Raw genomic sequence first — 18865 nt, forward strand, 5'->3', positions numbered from 1 at the left:
TTAATATCATAAGATTTACCATTTTGACAACTATAAAAAAAAACCTATCACGTGGGTATACGCTCATAATACTATTGATACTCGTATATTTTATGATATAAAAAAACAAATTTAAAACAACATTTGGTTAGTTGGTAAAAATCCATGTGGTGTGGTTGTAAGTCAACACAAATTTGGTTAGTATTGGATTATGACAATGAAGCTAAACCAAAAAATTTTGCCAATGCCCAAATACAATATATTAATAAATATATTTAAAACAAAACAAAAAATAGTAAAATAAAACATGCACGTTATGACGGCAAACTAACACGATTTCGGTGGGACAGGTTACGACATGGAACTAAACCAAAAAATAATAAATTGGTCAATGCCCAGATAAAACAAATTAACATAACTAAAACTAAACAAAACCCACGTATTGCGACGGCAAAATGACACAAACTCAGTTGGTATCAACGTTATTAGCACTAGATTGGGAAAAAAGTGAAGTTTTTCATAAAAATAAAAAAGATGACGTGGCACCACCCCATGCCGTCACGTGGTCAAATCAATTATGCCACACCCCAACCTACGACGAAAATGCCGGTGAGCAACTGATTGCACAGTAACTCGCAAGACACCATTAATATTAATGTGACAATATCTAATTATTTAAATTCAAATAATCCATATACATCACAAAATCCAAAGCATAACATCATCCAAATAAAACAAAATTCAAAAATAATAAACATCACGATAATTCTGTTGATATCTTGGATCCAAATACTATTTGCTTTGTCTCTAATCATCACATGTAAGTACTTACAACATTTATGAAAATATATATTCAATCAACACAATATTGGTGAGCAAAATCACAATTTGATATATGTAATAATAATAATTCAATTCTCATACGGATGTGTAATCACAAAATTAACTTGAAACAATAACAAATAAAATCCGTTCATCATGACACTAAGTCAAACTACTAAGACGGACGTAATATCTTACTAATGAGGATGAGGATGAGGCCACCAGCAATAATCCAACAAACAATTAATCACATTACATGTAATAACTAATTAAGCAATACATGTAAACACATATATTAGAATTGTGGTTGAGTATGTGAAATAATAATAATGAGGTATACATATTGTCCCAAAAACAACAAAAGTAAAATGGGGTGTGAAATGTTCACCTTAAAAAGTTGGTGAGCGAAAGAAAATAAGTAAATAAGAGAATATCGAATTAAGCGAGCTGATCAAACTGAACTTAAGGGTATCCTAAAATTTAAATAAATATTACAAAGTTAAAAATTTAAACTAAACCTAACATGAATCGTTACCAAAATCAACTATAACATTTGTATATATAAAGCTTATGTAAACATAAATATGATCAAGGTTTTGGGTTATATCCCTCACTGTGGTCTAAGCCATATAATATAATAATACAATAATAACTTAGGCAAACATCTACCTTACACAGGTATTCGGAGTTCGATTCCTAAGACTATCGAGCAGCACTTCTACTCTATATTGCGTATTAGAGCCTAAATTGTTGGAACCTCGGAGCTTGGCACGCACTACAAGACTTGGTACGCAAAACGAAACTAAGTGTGTGTGAATTAGTGTGTTTTAGTGTGTGGAGAATGAGATGCCGTGAACCCCTATTTATAAGTTGAAATTGGGCTCCATCGCGTATCGCGATAGACCCTTCCTTCAGGTCGTCAGGTACCGCGATGGCTGGTGAATGACGTGTGGCATGCTGACTCAGCCCTAGTATCTGCCACGTGTCACCCCGATGTGACACGTGTCACTGATTCATAAAGTTCCATCGTGTATCGCGATGACCTTTATTCCGGGCTCATCGCATAGCGCGATGGGTTCCTGAATTCAAGTTTTCACTTTTGATCCTTTGTGTTTGGTAACTTGTTACATCTTGGTCTTGCTTCCATTTTTCAAAAATACTAAGGCGGCTCTCAAGCAGCACGCGGCGATGCGAGCATGCGAAGTGCACCACATTGCGCCCATCTCCCAGGCCCGGGCCCGTGCGCGTCGGCGCTAGGCATAGAAGAATGTTACAATTGAAACTCATCTCTTTATAAAAAGCTTCCAAATCTTTCCCATTTTTGATGTGGGATGAATTTTATCTTCCTTATTTACACCAAAGTGAAATGCTTCCACTTTCTTCCATCCTTCCATGTGAGACAGGTTTTGTTTTTTACATTTCCTTAATATGGTATGAACTTCCTTATGAAATATTTTTACTCCCTTATTTTCTTATCTAACTTTCCCATTTACTTATTTGAGAATATTTTTTGATTCTTCAACTTTACTAAGTTGCCAAATTAACATCGAAACTTTTGGGGATGTTACGTTTACGGCTGGTGCGGTGGTATGGTGGCAGCGACAGGTGGTAGACGAGCGGATGGTGATGGTAGAGGTGAGAGAAAGAGAGATACAGGTGAGGGAGAGAAAGTGAGAAATGGGGTTTTGTATTTTTCATTTGTTTTTTTATTTTTGTATTAAAAGAGTTAAAAGAACTTAGGGAAGTGAAATTACTATTATACCCTCACATGATAAGACTTAACGACATAGATTGACGAGGTTAGGGCCAAAGGACAAACGATGTTAGATTTGGAAACGTAAAGGACAAATGATATTTGAAGATAAAGGGCAGTGAGTGAAATTTGAAGTAAACATAAAGAACAATATCTGTAATTATGTCTATCTTAAATTTATAAAGTTACAACTATAAAAATAAGTTAAGACAAATAAACATTGATCCATTAAACCATTAAGGGTTTTGCAATACCTCTAAAATGGCAGGCGATTGAACTAATAAAAAGGGGCTTCTGAATGTTTCCGTAAACGTGCATGTGCACAGATTATGCTAAGAGTTTTGAAGGCCAAGAACAATACTTGAGAACTAAAATATTACAAAACAAGGAGATGAATGCCAAATGTGACCTGAAACAACGATTTATTCTAATAGTTCAGATTTGTTATACGAAACCCTAAGTTACACGGAAAGGTTAAGATTCTTCAAAATCAATCGCCTGCAATTCATGGTTGGAGGCAAAGTCTTGATGTCACATTCAATTTCTTGCATCTGATATTACAACCACATGATAATTGATGTATAAAAGTGAAGATGTGGATGAGGGATTTATAGCCAATTTGTAATGAACACCAACTAAAGTAGAGAAGGAGAGGGAACGATGATCGTGACATCGCAAGAAGCTGAATTGTAATGTCACCACAGAAGAATTGAATGCCGCCGTAGGATTTATCGTCACATCCCGAAGATGAAGAGTAATAAATATAGCGGTGTCTCCTAAATAAATTTTAACATCGCCTGAAAATGATAAAATTACTACATTGTCCATTCAAAATGTTTTATAAGTTATACAAATATAGATATAGATGTGTATATATATCACACACACATACATATTATAATATTATTATTTTCTTTCAAACCCGCCGACAAATAACACCCCCCCCCCATCGCCCCTAATATCACCTGGGGGCGGTGTTCCTCCAATTGAAGCTCATGCCACCCTAGTTTTTACCGACCCATTACGCACACTCTAAGGGATGCAAACCTGCTAGTTACAATACTATTAGGAATTAGTTTTGAAATCATAATGAATCCTCATGTTGTATCATATAAACCTTTTTTGCTTAACTTTGTATCCTTTAATTCACAAATTCAGTTTTTTGCATGGTATATGTCACACTTGATTTAGGGCTTAGAGTGTCTTGTTTATTTGAGCGGAAGACTTTTGTATTAAAATATTAATTTATATTGAAAATTTTTCGGGAAATATATACCCGAGTATTCGGTTTTCAAAATAATTGTATCATTACTGTAAGGCCCCGTTACCTGTGCCCTACATTTGGTGTTGGATTTACTCATAAACGCACTTCTAAATATCAGAGTTAATTAAAACTTTCGCGGAATAATATAAAACATCAACCATTCGTTACAAATATCCATAATTTGTCTTTTAAAACATAACATAAAACCTAACATTCAAAACATCATGACGATCTTCAGATGCCAGCCTCTTCAATCCTGCCATGTGTCCATATCAAACCAGCTGTCTCAATCTGTTAACCTGCGTGGATACTAAAAGTCAGCTACGCTGAGTGAGTTCTAGTTAATCACACATTATATCATACATACACTTACCTTCAATTATGCATCCGAAGACACATAATCATTACTCTACTATTTTACTTTCATTACATAAGTTCATACTTTATTACTTTCATACTATATAAATTATTGTCCTTTTCTATCTCGGATATTATTAGGGTCCGATCCCTTCCTTTTCTATCTCAGATAGGGTCTGATCCCTCTTTCCTTTGTCTATCTCAGATATTATTAGGGTCTGATCCCTTTCTTGTCTATCTCGGATATTATTAGGGTCTGATCCCTTTTTACTTCTCTATCTTAGATATTATTAGGGTCTGATCCCTTTCTTCTTTATCTCAGATATTATTAGGGTCTGATCCCTCTATCTTCGTCTTCGTGCATACTGTCTTTACATACCCATAACATACATATACTTTCTTTGATCATTCATACACATCCATACATTATACATATATCTACCATTCACATTCAACTATCATATACATACCTCCCTTGTCAACACGTGCAATATCCGAAGATCGTTCACGTCTCGACAAGTTTTCATTCGCATTTAAGATATACATACATAACATAAAAATCATACATGGCATACACTTACCATTTAAGGTAAGTGTATTAACTATCACATCGAGTATGCACACAACCCCAAAAACATAACAAGGAAATGGGGCTAGAAACTCACCTGAATGCGGTTACGTTCACCGTTAATAGTTATTCCCTTCTTGAGCTATGCACGGCTAACTGTATAATATTTACATGTATCAATTAACTAGTACTACTCATATCGTATATCTATCTTTATATAACCCACAACGAACGGAGGTCCGGAGGCAACGCCCCTGGCAGCGGGGTTCTAGGGGCGGCAGCCCCTAGAGGGGTCCAAGGGGCAGAGCCCCTGGCTGAGGTTAAGCTGTCAGGTCAGCTTGAAAAAATTTTATTTCTATTAACTGTCTTAACACATTTTCCATTAGGATTTTTGAGTTATTTTCTAATTCGTTAACTCATTCTCCATAACGAATTAAGCCTAATTCGTTACTGATTCGCCATCTTACATGCCTGATTCGCTAGTTGATTCGTTATTCTAGTTCGTTAGCTTAACATAGCGAACTGTGAGTAACGAACTACTGATTCGTTATCCTATCCTGGTCTGGTTCGTCATCTGGTTCGTTACCTCAGCGTAACGAATTGGATAAGTAACGAATCACTTGATTCGTTGTCTTAATCCTTTCATTATAACGAACTAGAATATGTTCTTATCCAGACTTTGACTAAGGGGTCAAAGTAAAAATTACCAAGAACGGTAACAGTCAACAGACCTCAGATTCGCAATAAATCCTCATTTCATGATGAAATAACACGAGTAGGTTATCATTGGGCTCGCAATACTAGTGCCAACAAACCCTAAGTGTCAAATCAGCCAAACATTCATGTTTAATGGGTGCGATTTGGGCATATATATACGGGTTCTTTTATCAGTCGATTAACCCATCAATTCTTAACCAATTTCAGTGAGGTTTGTTGTTTTGGATTCGTTTCTACCATATACACCTAGATCTATGATTTCTAGACGAAATCCGAACCTAAACGAACAAGTTCAAGTCATAAAAGTACCTTAAACGAGTCGGTATACGAACACGAGCTGGTATTTGATGTTGTTTTGGTCCGTCACGACGTTCCAGCACAAACAAGCTCGGGTTTTCGCCTTGGGATCTTGGTTCGGGTTTGTGTGTGTTTTCCATGGTGTAGGCTATGGTGTAGAGATGGATAGAAATGGAAATGTTTAGGGTTTAAGGGTATTTATACTCCCTTAAGCTCATGGACCTAAGGCCCATTTCATCTTTTATTCTATCTTTTAAAGCCCAAGCCCACCTTCTATTAGTTTATTTATTTAAACCGATAATGACACACTATAAAATAAACGAAATTTATTTTATTATTATAACCAAAATTAGGATGTTACAATTACTTTACAAGGAATTATAATAGACAAAACCAAGTCATCATCAAGTCGCGATCGTCTATCTTGGTTTAATGACTCTTACTCCTTGTAGTTACCTAACTTAATTACCTGAAATGTTTAAAATATGTCAACGATATGCTGGTGAACCGTTGACAGACTCTAAAACAATTTAATAAAATTTTGTTAAAATACAAAGATAGTTTTCTGCACCGCTCAACAAGGATTTGTGATATATTTTTCCACGGGTGTTTACCACAACCATACACACACAATTCAAGGGTTCTCGGTAGTTGTGCCCGTTCGAGAATCGGTAAGGACTGACGTAAAACATGTCTGCAAGTCAATTTTGTTTGGATCATGAGACATGTGTAATAGGGTATGAGTGTTTTTATTTTCTATTTTGTATTGCAACGTATTTTAGAGATTTCATGATCTCATGTAAATGTTTTACCGACTCTTTAAAACAAACAACATGTTTGTCCTATCATAATAAATATGCTTGACTGTTTGTAAAGGTTTAACTTATTCACTTGGAATGTTCTGCATGGTGACTCATTTCTTGAGAACCTCTGATTATTGAATGCTTAACCTATAATGAATATGTTTACATAGATACCGGATCGTCTTTGATCCGGTTACAGACCATACTAGCCTGGTTTTATTGTTTCAACCCTCGTTTATTATTTCTGGTTCGGTATACAAGTTTAAAGCTTAATTTTCATTAAAATATTAATTTTTGTGTTTATACGAACCGTATAATACTGAGACGGTCCATATGAACGGCCTTTGACCCTTTGACTTAACCTTTTTGTTATGACGGGGCATCAAATAAGTGAGACAGCCCGTTTCATTAAGACGGACCGTATTATGATGAGATGGTCTGTGTATGCCTTTGGCAGGCCATCTACCCCTATGTAAATTATTTGTGATTGATCATATGAACGGTTAGATGACCCGTTTGCACTAGCCCGTTTATGTAAAATTCATTTTAAACATCATCTCAATGTTTGTTTAATTATTCTAATACCTTATACATGCTTGAAAATACTTATATGATTTATGTGACTAGTTTTTACCAATATATACTTGATAATATCTTGTATATTTTCTAAAATGTAAGAAACGAACTTAATCGAGTACTAAAAGTACTATACCTTGCTTCCAAGCTATTGCAGATTCAAAGAATAATTCAGAATGACTTCTAACACTATTAGAATGCTTGAACTCAGCGTTGTCTTGGCCGGAACCACCTTGTTTTGTGAGTTGCACTTGCTTCACACCAAGATTTCCTTCTTTAGCCTAATATGTGGGTTGTGATTGGATTCCAGATGTCGTGGGATGGAATTGAATGTGCAAGACCCACAATTTGTAGGCCAATGAATTAAGGATATGTCGCAATGGTCGTTTAACACGCTATGGTCGTGGATTGACACATCTTGCTGACACAGACTATTAGATGGACTGTATGAAGATGAAACAGTTTGTTTCATAGTTAACTTATGGGTTAAGATTAGCGTTAGATGTCCCGACAGAAAATTCTAGGCGAATGTGACGGTCCGTCTCAATGGGTTAACTTAACGTCCAGGTCATGTTTGATACGAACCGTCTGAACCTTTAGACGGTCCCTTCTAATCTGAGTTTTGCCTAATTAGATATTAGACTCTGGATTTTAACTTTGGCTAAATGACAAGTTAGCCCTTCAACTTTAAAACTTGGGAAAAATGGTCAAAATGTTACTGTATATGCAATATTAATGTGCTTTACTAAAATAACTAAAAATATAGTCATTAACATAATTTAGGTATGACTAAGATTACAATATTTTCACTATTTTGTTATATTTTTTCGTTTTATTGTTTTCCGATGCACTTCAAATGTTAAGAAAACACAAGAAAATATCTATAGGTTAAAAATTATGCTATTTGAAAGATAAAATAAATGCATACAACTTTTCAAAATACGACAATTTATTTACGTAAATCATATTATTGATAAAAGGTTAATGCATTTGATCCAAACTGTATCAACAATTTTATATTTTAGTTCTCAGTTTTGACATTTTTTACAACCTTATTATGTTCAATCCACAGTTAAAAGCAAGCGTAATTCGGTATATGTGTGCACTTTTCAATATTTACATTTGTATATAATAAAGATTTAATTATGATTCCAAGTAGGGAATGGCAAATTCGAGACTGGTACCGGTACCGAAATCGGTACCGATTTGGTACCGTCAGTACCGAATCGGTACCAACGTTTTGAGTTTCGGTACCGGTACCGGTATGGTACGGGACCGGTATTTCCCTAAATTTCCCGAAATTTAACCTTAAATACCGGTACCGTCCCGGTCCCGGTACCGAACCGAATATTTCGGTACCGGTACCAAGAATCCGTGATTTTCGGGACCGAGACCAGTCGGTACCGGTACGGTCCCGTTCTCATCCCTAATTCCAAGATGTTGTGCATCGTCCAACTATTTGAAAATAAGAATTTCAAAGAATCTTTACTTGTTCCACTACCCCCTTTAATTTGTCACATAATAATATTCTCTCTTTTCACACTAAAAGTGTAGAGATAGGGTATTAAACCTACCCCCCGAACAAGTAATATATACTCCCGCCGGTTGGAAGGGTCAAGCGCCATGCGGATACCATGGCGCCAAAATGATGAAAATATATACGACCTTATATAACAAACATTCCCTGACACCTCAGGAATGTTAGCGTCAAAGATCTCCACAAGCATAGGACCGAAAGGAAGGAACCAATAAGGGATGAACAACACGCGGACAATAGTACTACATAGTACGACATGTCAACATCAAATGGCCACGATGCCCACCAACTCACTAGAACACACGTGCAAGGAATATAATTGGTGGGAGCCTGACAAGGCAGTTGGCCACACACACACACTCTCTCTCTCTCCTCCAACGGCTATAAATACCAATATACATCCAAACGGTAAAGGATCCAGAATCCAATACATTCAACTCTCTCTATATACTTATCACAAGTCATATACTTATTCTCAAGCCGGAGGGTGGTTACGAGAATCCCCCCCCCCCCATTCCTTGTAACGAGCTCACGGTGTTATGTTTTGTAGGTAGCACTCGTCTGCGCCAAGAAGGAATCAAACCCATTGTGGGAATACCTGATCATCAGCCTTGGACTAAGTCATTAGACTTAAGGGTGGATTTCGTGTTTCTTCATTGGCGACATCCGTGTATATTGCTAGAACAACTCATTCATAGACTTTTTGGTTCAGATGAGTGGAAACACCCGCTAAAGAGGTTGACGAACAGTCAAACTCCAACCAAGATGGAAACTTGGAAACGGTCGACGTAATCGGTAGCGGCGAAGGCATCGCTAATGTGTCCACCCTTTGACCAACCATTACGAACCAAACAAAAATTCAACCATAGTCGCAGACAATCTTACCGCCAAACATAATGGCCTAGTGGGAAAAGGACCAACAAAAACTCATGGCAAAAGTACAACAAAAAGTGTCATCTGTCATTTGACTCAGAAATTTGTTCAATGGAGAAGCGAGCAGCAATAACGCGGACGAAGATTACGAAGAAGAGGATGAAGAGGATTCAACTTTAGTGCAGCAAACTAAGTTACCATCTGAGAAAACACCGAGTGGGCGGCCAAATAGTCAGGCGGACGAGCGTAACAAATCACAACGTTCGCGTGATGGTTAACTCGAACTTAGATGACCCAGACTATGAACAAAGCTAGAAAGATCTAGAAACGAACGCCAAAAAACTCATAAAATACCACCTGGAAAGATCTAGATTACGAAGAAGAGGATGAAGAGGAGTCAACTCAGTGCAGCAAACTAAGTTACCATCTGAGAAAACGCCGAGTGGGCGGCCAAATAGCCAGGCAGACGAGCGTAACAAATCACAACGTTCGCGTTAGATGGTTAACTCGCACTTAGATGACCCAGACTACGAACAAAGCTAGAAAGATCTAGACACGAACGCCAAAAAACTCATAAAATACCACCCGGATGCAAGCGAAGACTTCTCAAAACCGCATCGGCCAATAGCCTCGGCTGGAAGATCTAAGTTCATTAAGAAAATTGTGGAGGCAGAATTGCCAGAAAATCCAAAAATTCCTCCAACAGTTGGTCAGTATAATGACTTATCGGACGCCGATGATCACTTATAAACTTACATCACGGCAGGACTAGTGTCAGGATGGACCATGTCGCTATGGTGCCATATATTCACACTGACACTAATAGGAGCAGCGAGAGCTTGGTATGAACGATTGCCCGAAGGATAAATCACAAGTTGGGATGACTTGGCATACAAGTTTACCCAGCATTTCTTCCAACAATGGGGTCATATCAGCAACCCAGCGGACATCCTTGGTGTCACGCGGAAAGATAACGAAACAGTGGAAGACTTCATCACCAGGTCCAACAAAGAGGGATTATACATTGGAGGTGTAGGTGAAGAGCTCATGCACGCTGCCTTTCGCCAAAATGTGAGATGTGACGATCACATATGTACCCTCACAGGCAGAGATAGCATGCCTCAAAGCTGGGATGCCATCATGACGGCATCTAAACGCATGCACGGACAGAGAAGAGCTTAGGAAAAGAGTTAGGGCGCAATGATGTGAGAAATGACATCAATAGACAATGCTCCCGTCAGGGCAAAAAGATTTCCTCAGTTTGGTCACGACTAAACCATGAGCCCCAGTCAAGAGACAATGCTCTGTACGAGGCACTCAAAAGCAAGTAGAAAGGGTAAGCATACTCCTCTAGCAGGTGGACACTGTTGACCAAAAACTCGGCGCAGATAATGTATACGAAGGGCATCCAATTCAACCCCCCCCCCCCATACAAGCCAGGGCCAAACACGGACACAACACGGTACTGTGACTACCATTAGCAATGCGGTTACACGACAAACCAGTGTTCGATCTTGAAAGATGCCATAGAGGAGTATGTCAAAAATGAGAAGCTGGAACACCTAGTAAAAAATATCAAGTGAAATGGAAAGTGGCCTCCAGTCCATGATGGCGAAAGGTCACGAAAGAAAATTAAAGACCTACATGCTAACATGATTTTGGGAGGCGTTAAAAATCGAAAGCGCAATCAAGCCGAACACGCCGCCTAGAAAGAAGAACATGTCATTTTCCCAAAAGTAAAAGGTGGGGCGAACCGAAAAGCGCCACTAATAATCACAGCTGTCTTTGGGCATTATCGGACTCCTCGTTTCTTCATCGATGCGGGAGCCACGTCCTATATAATGTATCGTCAATGTTTTGATCTGTTGGAAGATAAAGACAAGTGCTGATTGGTCCCTGTTAACGCCCCAATAACTGGTTTCAGTCAGAGCATTGAATACTCGTTGGGACGGTTAACATTCCTAGCGACGGAAAGCACTCAAGAACTGAAGAGGTGGACTTCCTCATCATGGAAACCCCACACCCACATTATGATATCATCTTGGGAAGAGAAGCGATAGGAGACTTTAACACTTATAGATCAACAGCCCACCGGATACTGGGAGTACCAACACCCACAGGGGTAGCAATGATCCACGCTAACAAGGAATGTCATACGGCGGACACAAGGGTCCCGCTTAACAAAATGTTAAAGTCACACAACCCAAAAGAAGCAGAGAAGTGGGTCCTTAATGGGAAATTCCCAGAACAGAACATCACCATTGGATCGACTCTCTCAAATACCACTCGAGTGGCGTTGAAAAGACTATTCATCAACAACATCGATGTGTTCGCATGGACTCCAGCGGACATGACCGGGGTGCCTAGGTCAAAAGCCGAACATCGGTTGAAAGTGAACTCGGCCTTCGTACCAGTGATACAAAAGCGAAGGGAGATGGGACCAGAACAGGCAAAAGCTTGCAATGAACAAGTGAAACAACTTATGAATGTTGGAATCATTTACGCAATCCAATACCAAACATGGGTGGCAAACCCAGTAATGGTACCGAAAGCGAATGGCCAATGGCAGATGTGCATCGATTTCAAAGACCTCAACAAAGCATGCCCTAAGGATTGTTATCCCTTACCTGAAATAGATTTGAAAGTGGACAAGCTGGTTCCTTTCCGGTACAAATGCTTCTTAGATGCTTATAAGGGATATCATTAAATTCACATGGCGGCTGGAGACCAAGAGAAAAAGGCATTCCGAACAGACAATGGGTCGTACTGTTACAAAGTGATGCCATTCGGACTAAAGAAAGTTGGGTCCACATACAAGCGCCTGATGTATAGCGAATTCGAAGATCAAATTGGGAAAAATTTGGAAGTCTACATGGATGACTTGGTGATCAAGAGTGACGCCGAGACATCTATGTTGTAAGATTTCGAGGAAACTTTCAGGACGCTACGTAGAATAAGCATGAAACTTAACCTGGGAAATTGTTCCTTTGGGATGGAAGAAGGAAAGTTCTTGGGAGTCATTGTCACCAATGGGGGATTTAAAGCTAATCCAGAAAAAATCAAAGCAGTAATCAAAATGCCCTCCCTAACAACTATCAAAGGTGCAAACATTGAATGGGCGGTTGGTCGTGCTTAACAATTTTTTGTCAATCACGCTGACCAATCTTTTCCATTCGTGTTAACACTAAGAAACTGCCTCAAAAAGACACGGTTTCGGTGGACAATAGAAGTAGAAACCGCGTTTCAAGAAATCAAAGCCCACTTGGCAGAATTCCCAATGTTAACGGCGCCAAACCCCAAGGAACCATTAGTAATGTACCTAGACGCCTCAGACAGAGCGATCAACGCAGTATTGCTAGTAGATAGAGACAACATTCAAACACCTATCTACTACATCAGCCGCACACTAAGGGATGCTGAAACGAGATACTCGACCCTGGAAAAGCTAGTACTATCATTAGTTCAATCAGCGCGCCTATTGAGGAGATACTTCCCAGGACATCCGATTAACGTTCTCACCAATTATCGGCTTCAAAACGTGCTAAGCTAGCTAGAGCTTTCAGGTAGGTTAGCCAAGTGGGCGATAGAATTAGGAGAGTACGCAATCGAGTACAAACCAAGACCTGTGATCATGGGCCAGGTTTTGGCAGATTTCATAGCGGAAGTACCATTAACGCGAGAAGGCGAATGTCACACCCCGACTTAGGGCCTAGGCATGTGACCACTAGTTGGTACATGTTTTGTAAATACATCAAAGTTGCGGGTTTGTTTTAGCAGAAATTTTTAATATAAAATATTCATTTATAAAATATCGGTTTAACATACCCATTTATTGTTTACAAAGCTTTATTTAAGAAAATATATTCTTTTCAGCGGAAGTCTTGAATAAAATATTATTATATTTGAGAACTCGGGTTTAAATACCCGTTGGATAATTCAATTACTTATCTTACAGAAAACATAAGTCTTTATAATATTTTATAATAAAATATCTGAGCATCTAATGACTATATCTCTAATCTTTTATCATCTCTTTCTTGTCTATTCCAACCTTTCTGATTTCTTGTAAAATGGGTTAGAAATACGTCAGCACACAACTGGTGAATGACGCTGACTCTGTTGTAAAATCTTTTCAATACATTTATGAAACCATCAATAATACCTTTGTGACTACTCATTAGGCACCCAACTCAATTATGATAAAATTACCCTAAGTACATGTACAATTAAAACATATACACAATAACATTTCTATGAATAATCCCGTAGACTTCCAAAGGCATGTTGATGATATGCATGGCCTTGTGGAACTCTGAGTCGCCATGTATGAATGGATCCAGACATATGTATACTTTTAATTAGAGTGTCCGTTTCTTATTATTGTAACACAAGGTTTTAAGGATTAATAAATCCTATGCAAACATTCTGACTCTAAAAGAGTTTGTAAAAGTTTAAGGCGCATTCACCTTTTCTGTGTATGATCAGTTTCTGATACTGATTTCTATTTTTCTGATTTATGATTCTTAATTTGTTACCTCGGACCTATAGTAAGAGAATAACCTTTGTATAAATAACTAAATCATTGATCTAGTCTCAGACCTTTACACTGTGTTCCCGAGTCTCATTTAATGAAGGGAGGTGGAGGAAGGGGAATTACGATAGGTAATAAAGGTAGGGGAAAGAAAATATATGATTTTATTTCGTGTTCCCGAGTTTAAAGAAAAGAAAGGAAAGGGAGGGAAATTAAACATTTTAGGTGTTCCCGAGTTAAGAGGAAAATAAAAGAAAGATACATTTTCCTATTATACACTTTAAGTAAACACTTACATGAAGTTAGATATAAGGGTAATTTAGGAATTGATAAAAGTTATAATTACATAAAAATATTTTCTCTCCAAATCTCTCCAATTTGGGAAGATGATAATATGCTTAAATATTCTAGCATTTTCCCTCCTTTCCCCTCCCCTCACTTTCTTAAAAAATCTCTAGAACATGAATTTTTTATATTTTCCTCTCTTTTCCTTCCCCTCCCCCTGTTAAATGAGACTTGGGAACACAGTGTTAGTCTGTTTTGTATAGCTTTAACCTTGATAAAAATCATTTGGTTATATAAAACATTTGGACCTTTAATCCCTTTCTTTATTTACCAATTATATGCTACGTTTCTTCTTCAGGAAGAAACATCTATACTGAGTTTCTTCTTCAAAAAGAAATATTAATTTAACTATATCCTTTTATATGAATATTATATTTCTTAATTATAAAGAAATATTATTTTGACTATACCCCTTGTATGTGCATTCTTACGTTTCTTAAAGAAGAAATAACATTTTGATTATAGCCTTTCCTTAAGAAAAGTTATATTATGCTTAATCGTAATCAAGGTTCGAGCTATACCCCCAACTATGGTCTAATCCATTTATAATAATAAAATAATAACTTAGACAGAACCCCAATCTCACACGGGTAATCAGAGTCAATTATGTAAAACTTATCGATCAGCACTTCTATACAATATCACGTATCGGGCTTAAACTGTCAGAACTTCGGAGCTTGGTACGTACTACGAGTTTGGCACGCAAAACGATGTAGAGAGAGAAAGTATTCTAAAGAGAGTGATATGGTATGTGGGAAAAGAGTGTCGTGCTCTCTCTTTTATAGCCAAAACTAGGTCCCATCGCGATACGCGATGGACCATTTTTCTTGGTCGTCACGTATCGCGATGGCAGATGAATGACCCGTGGCATGCTGACTCAGACCTAACGCCTTCCATGTGTCCCCCCAGTGTGACATGTGTTGCTGACTCATAACAAACCATCGTGTATCGATGGCCTTATCTTGTGCTCATCGCGTATCGCGATGGCTTCCTAAATTCATATTTTCACTTTTGGTCATTTGTCTTTTGATAACTTGTCACGTCTTGGTCTTGCTTTCAATTTCCAAAAACAATAAGGCGGCTCTCAAGCATCTCGCGGCGAAGCAAGCGTGCAAAATGCAAAGTGTGCCATATTGCGCCCATCGTCCTTCGTCCGAGCCCGTGCGCGTGCGCGTCGGGTGCTCCGCACCCTCCGCTAGGACCACTAGGTGCATGCTTGGCATAAAAGAATATTACTATGAAAATTCTACTCTTTATAAAGAGCTTCCAAACTTATCTTAGTTTCCATGTGGAATGGGTTTTATCTTCCTTATTTATACCTATACGGAAGGCTTCCACTTTCTTCCATTCTTTCATGTGAGATGTATTCTCTTTTCTTATTTCCTTCATATGGGATGACATGCCTTTAGGTAATCTTTTTATTTCCATATTTTCTTAACATGGAATGATTTTATTTCTTAATCTTATTTTATTACTAGTAGGGTACCCGCGCGATGCGGCGACGGTAATTTGTAAAGATGTAGTCATTTGTGTTGGTTCATAAGTCAAATCATGAGATATTGTATAATAGTATTTTAGTTAGTTAGTTAGTTAGTTAGTTAGTTTTGTTATTCGTATGATATTTTACAAAACTTTATTATTGAATATGTACATATGCGTGATTTTTTAGCTTAATTTTCTCCATCAAATCATTATGCATTTTGATAAAGTCATATATTGTGTTTGATAACAACTTTTTATTTGTTTTTTTAGGAATTAACATTTTACAAATTTAAAAATGTAAAAATTATAAGTTTATTAAATTAGTTGGTTACAATGGAAAGTTATATCTAAAAAAATCTTATTATATAAGCACGTAAGTTTCTTTTCGAACTCTGAAAAAAAATTAAAACATTTTCACATTTAGTATATACTACTTAGAAGGATTCGGATGTATATGGTTTCTTTGAATTTTTAAATAACCAATTGGCATGCATACAATCATTTGATTATTGAGGGATACGAAAATAACAACAAAAATGATTCAAATAAATTAAAAATATAAAAACCGAAGGCACAAAACGCATATATAGGAATATGCTTACATTTTGATAGGAACGTGCAGATCATAATCACGTAGCACTTCCCGATACACAACATTTGAGGTGTATACTCCGTCTCGTCCGAAATCTTTGACGTGATGTACTAACACTTTTGTATTTTCCCGTGGTATCCCTCTAGACAATGCCACATCAAGTTGCCCATGTAGGATCCGGTAGATAAACACCAACGTGAGGAATTGTTTGACCTTGTGCTTTATTAATGGTCATGAAAAAGCAAAGTCGAACGGGAAATTGCTTCCTTTTCAGGTCGAACGGGAACATATCATCTTCAGAAAGACTCAGGGGGATTCTTATCAAAAATACTCTTTCTCCGCTATGTTGCCCGACAGCTATTTCAGCGTCGATAGAGTTACGGTGAAAACTTTTGATTATCAATCTTGTACCATTACATAAACCACGTGATGGATCAATATTTCGTGTCAATATCATCGGGCATCCAATTTTCAATCGAAGTTTATGAGGAGGCAAACCACTAACATTTAGTGAGTTTAGGAACTCAGTCGGGTAAAAGTTGTTTTTATCGTCCTCAACTTCGTCAAAACTGTAATAAACCATTTCCTCACCTTGAAAATTGTCAATCATTTGATCGTAATCTCGTCAACACTCTCATTTCTTATCGATAATATTGCTCTTGATATTATATAATCCGAAGTACATACACTGTTTTGGATTGATGGAAATATTGCATTGAATAACTCCTTTATAGAATTTTCTTTGCTAGTGAAAGGAATTACCATGTCATCGGGAATGCGGATAAAGTTTTCATCGATCGATTCTTCAGTTCCATCGCCGACTCTTAAAATAAAATCAGAAAACCACGAATCATTTAATGCTCTCATATTTATGGTCAACAACATCTTTTTAGTGACGTGCCATAGAGGCGACATTCGAAAACTTGAGTCTACAGTCTGTGCTTGAGTGTCGCGTTTAATAACTGACAATACATGTCTAAAATCACCTCCCATAACCATTATCTTTCCACCAAATGGGAGTCTAACACCAATGATGTCTTGCAATGTGCGATTGACTGCCTCTATCGCCTGTCGTTTTGCCATCGATGCTTCATCCCAAATTATTAGTTTGGCTTACCTAATTAGTTCGGGGGTCCCACTTTGATGTTTGATCTTGCACATCGAATTATTATTGAGATTAATGGGAATCTTGAACCTGGAGTCCTGGCATATTATTAGCTACGGCACCTGATGAAGCTGTTGCAAGAGAAATAAGACCACGTGAACGAACTTGAGCAAGCAATGCTTTGTACACAAATGTTTTACCCGTTCCACCTGGACCATCTATAAAGAACAAACCCGGATGATCATTGTCCACATGCATCATGATCTCATCATACAAAATGTTTTGGTCGCGATTAAGTGAATCTCTAGCAGATAAGTGTTCAAGTTCCACAATTATCTTGTACTCCTCTTGTACCTCACGATGCAATGCATATTGCAAGTTAACATCATGTGTAATTTTTGGGAGATCGAATTCTTTTATATTTTTACCCATAGATTGTAGATAACCCCTGATCTCAGTAACAACTATATCTTGAACTCGATGGATATTTTGACAATGTAACCTATAATCTTCAGACATTGAGTCAAAGTGATCATTCCATAACTTGAGAACATCTCCAGGTTTACAAAAAACCAATATTGTTGCAAATAACCCTCTAAGAGCCTTTGGAAACTGAAATAGAGAGGCTTCTGTGAGACATCGCGATAAACTATCATCGTTCTCTATTAAGCCTATCTCAAGAGCCGCTCTTCGAAATGTCAAGTACGTTACACCATTAAGTGTGCGAAGATCTTCAAAAGAAGTAGGACCTTTGATATTTGACAAAAGTAGGTGTAAGTAGTACCTTTCTCCTTCAGTTGGATTAGCCGAAACAATATGACCTCTTTGTGGCCTTTGTTTATGATGATTCCAACGACGTGAGCCTCCATTCCATGTGAAGTGCTTTGGAAAATATTTATAAAAATATTGCCTAGCTGTTTCATCCACTCTGTATGTCTCAATAAATGCAGTCAACATGGTTTTCTTATATCTTTCCCTATCAACAATTTGAGACATAATATCATATTCTCTAAACCTGACCATATGCTGATTAGGGAGATGAAGTTGCAACGTCAGTACATCAAAAGAGATTTGAGAAAGGGGGAAAGAAAAAATACGCCACATAGCCTCCGGGGGTGATGCATAGCGTGCATCTTGAAATCTCTTTATCTCATTAATAACAACCCCTTGCTCGTCTGGATCTATTTGAATGACCTGTTTGTCATGTCCTTTGTAAACATATTTGAATACATACTTCACGGATTTTATACTTGAGCAAACCTCA

The 18865-nt window shown here is 37.6% G+C and overlaps 2 protein-coding genes across 2 annotated transcripts; both read right to left on the bottom strand.

The window, feature by feature from the left end:
* Nucleotides 1-17102: 17102 nt before the first annotated feature.
* LOC143576771 (uncharacterized) lies at nucleotides 17103-17579 on the bottom strand. The gene has a single exon (XM_077060798.1). The coding sequence runs from the start codon at nucleotides 17577-17579 to the stop codon at nucleotides 17103-17105; it is 477 nt and encodes a 158-aa protein (XP_076916913.1).
* Nucleotides 17580-17673: 94 nt separating this feature from the next.
* Nucleotides 17674-18624, bottom strand: LOC143576772 (uncharacterized). The gene has a single exon (XM_077060799.1). The coding sequence runs from the start codon at nucleotides 18622-18624 to the stop codon at nucleotides 17674-17676; it is 951 nt and encodes a 316-aa protein (XP_076916914.1).
* Between the last annotated feature and the right edge of the window lie 241 nt (nucleotides 18625-18865).

Source organism: Bidens hawaiensis, unplaced genomic scaffold (assembly GCF_021521415.1).
Source record: "Bidens hawaiensis isolate Kalapana, Puna unplaced genomic scaffold, B.hawaiensis_p1.1 tig00028295_1, whole genome shotgun sequence".
Taxonomy (NCBI): Eukaryota; Viridiplantae; Streptophyta; class Magnoliopsida; order Asterales; family Asteraceae; genus Bidens; species Bidens hawaiensis.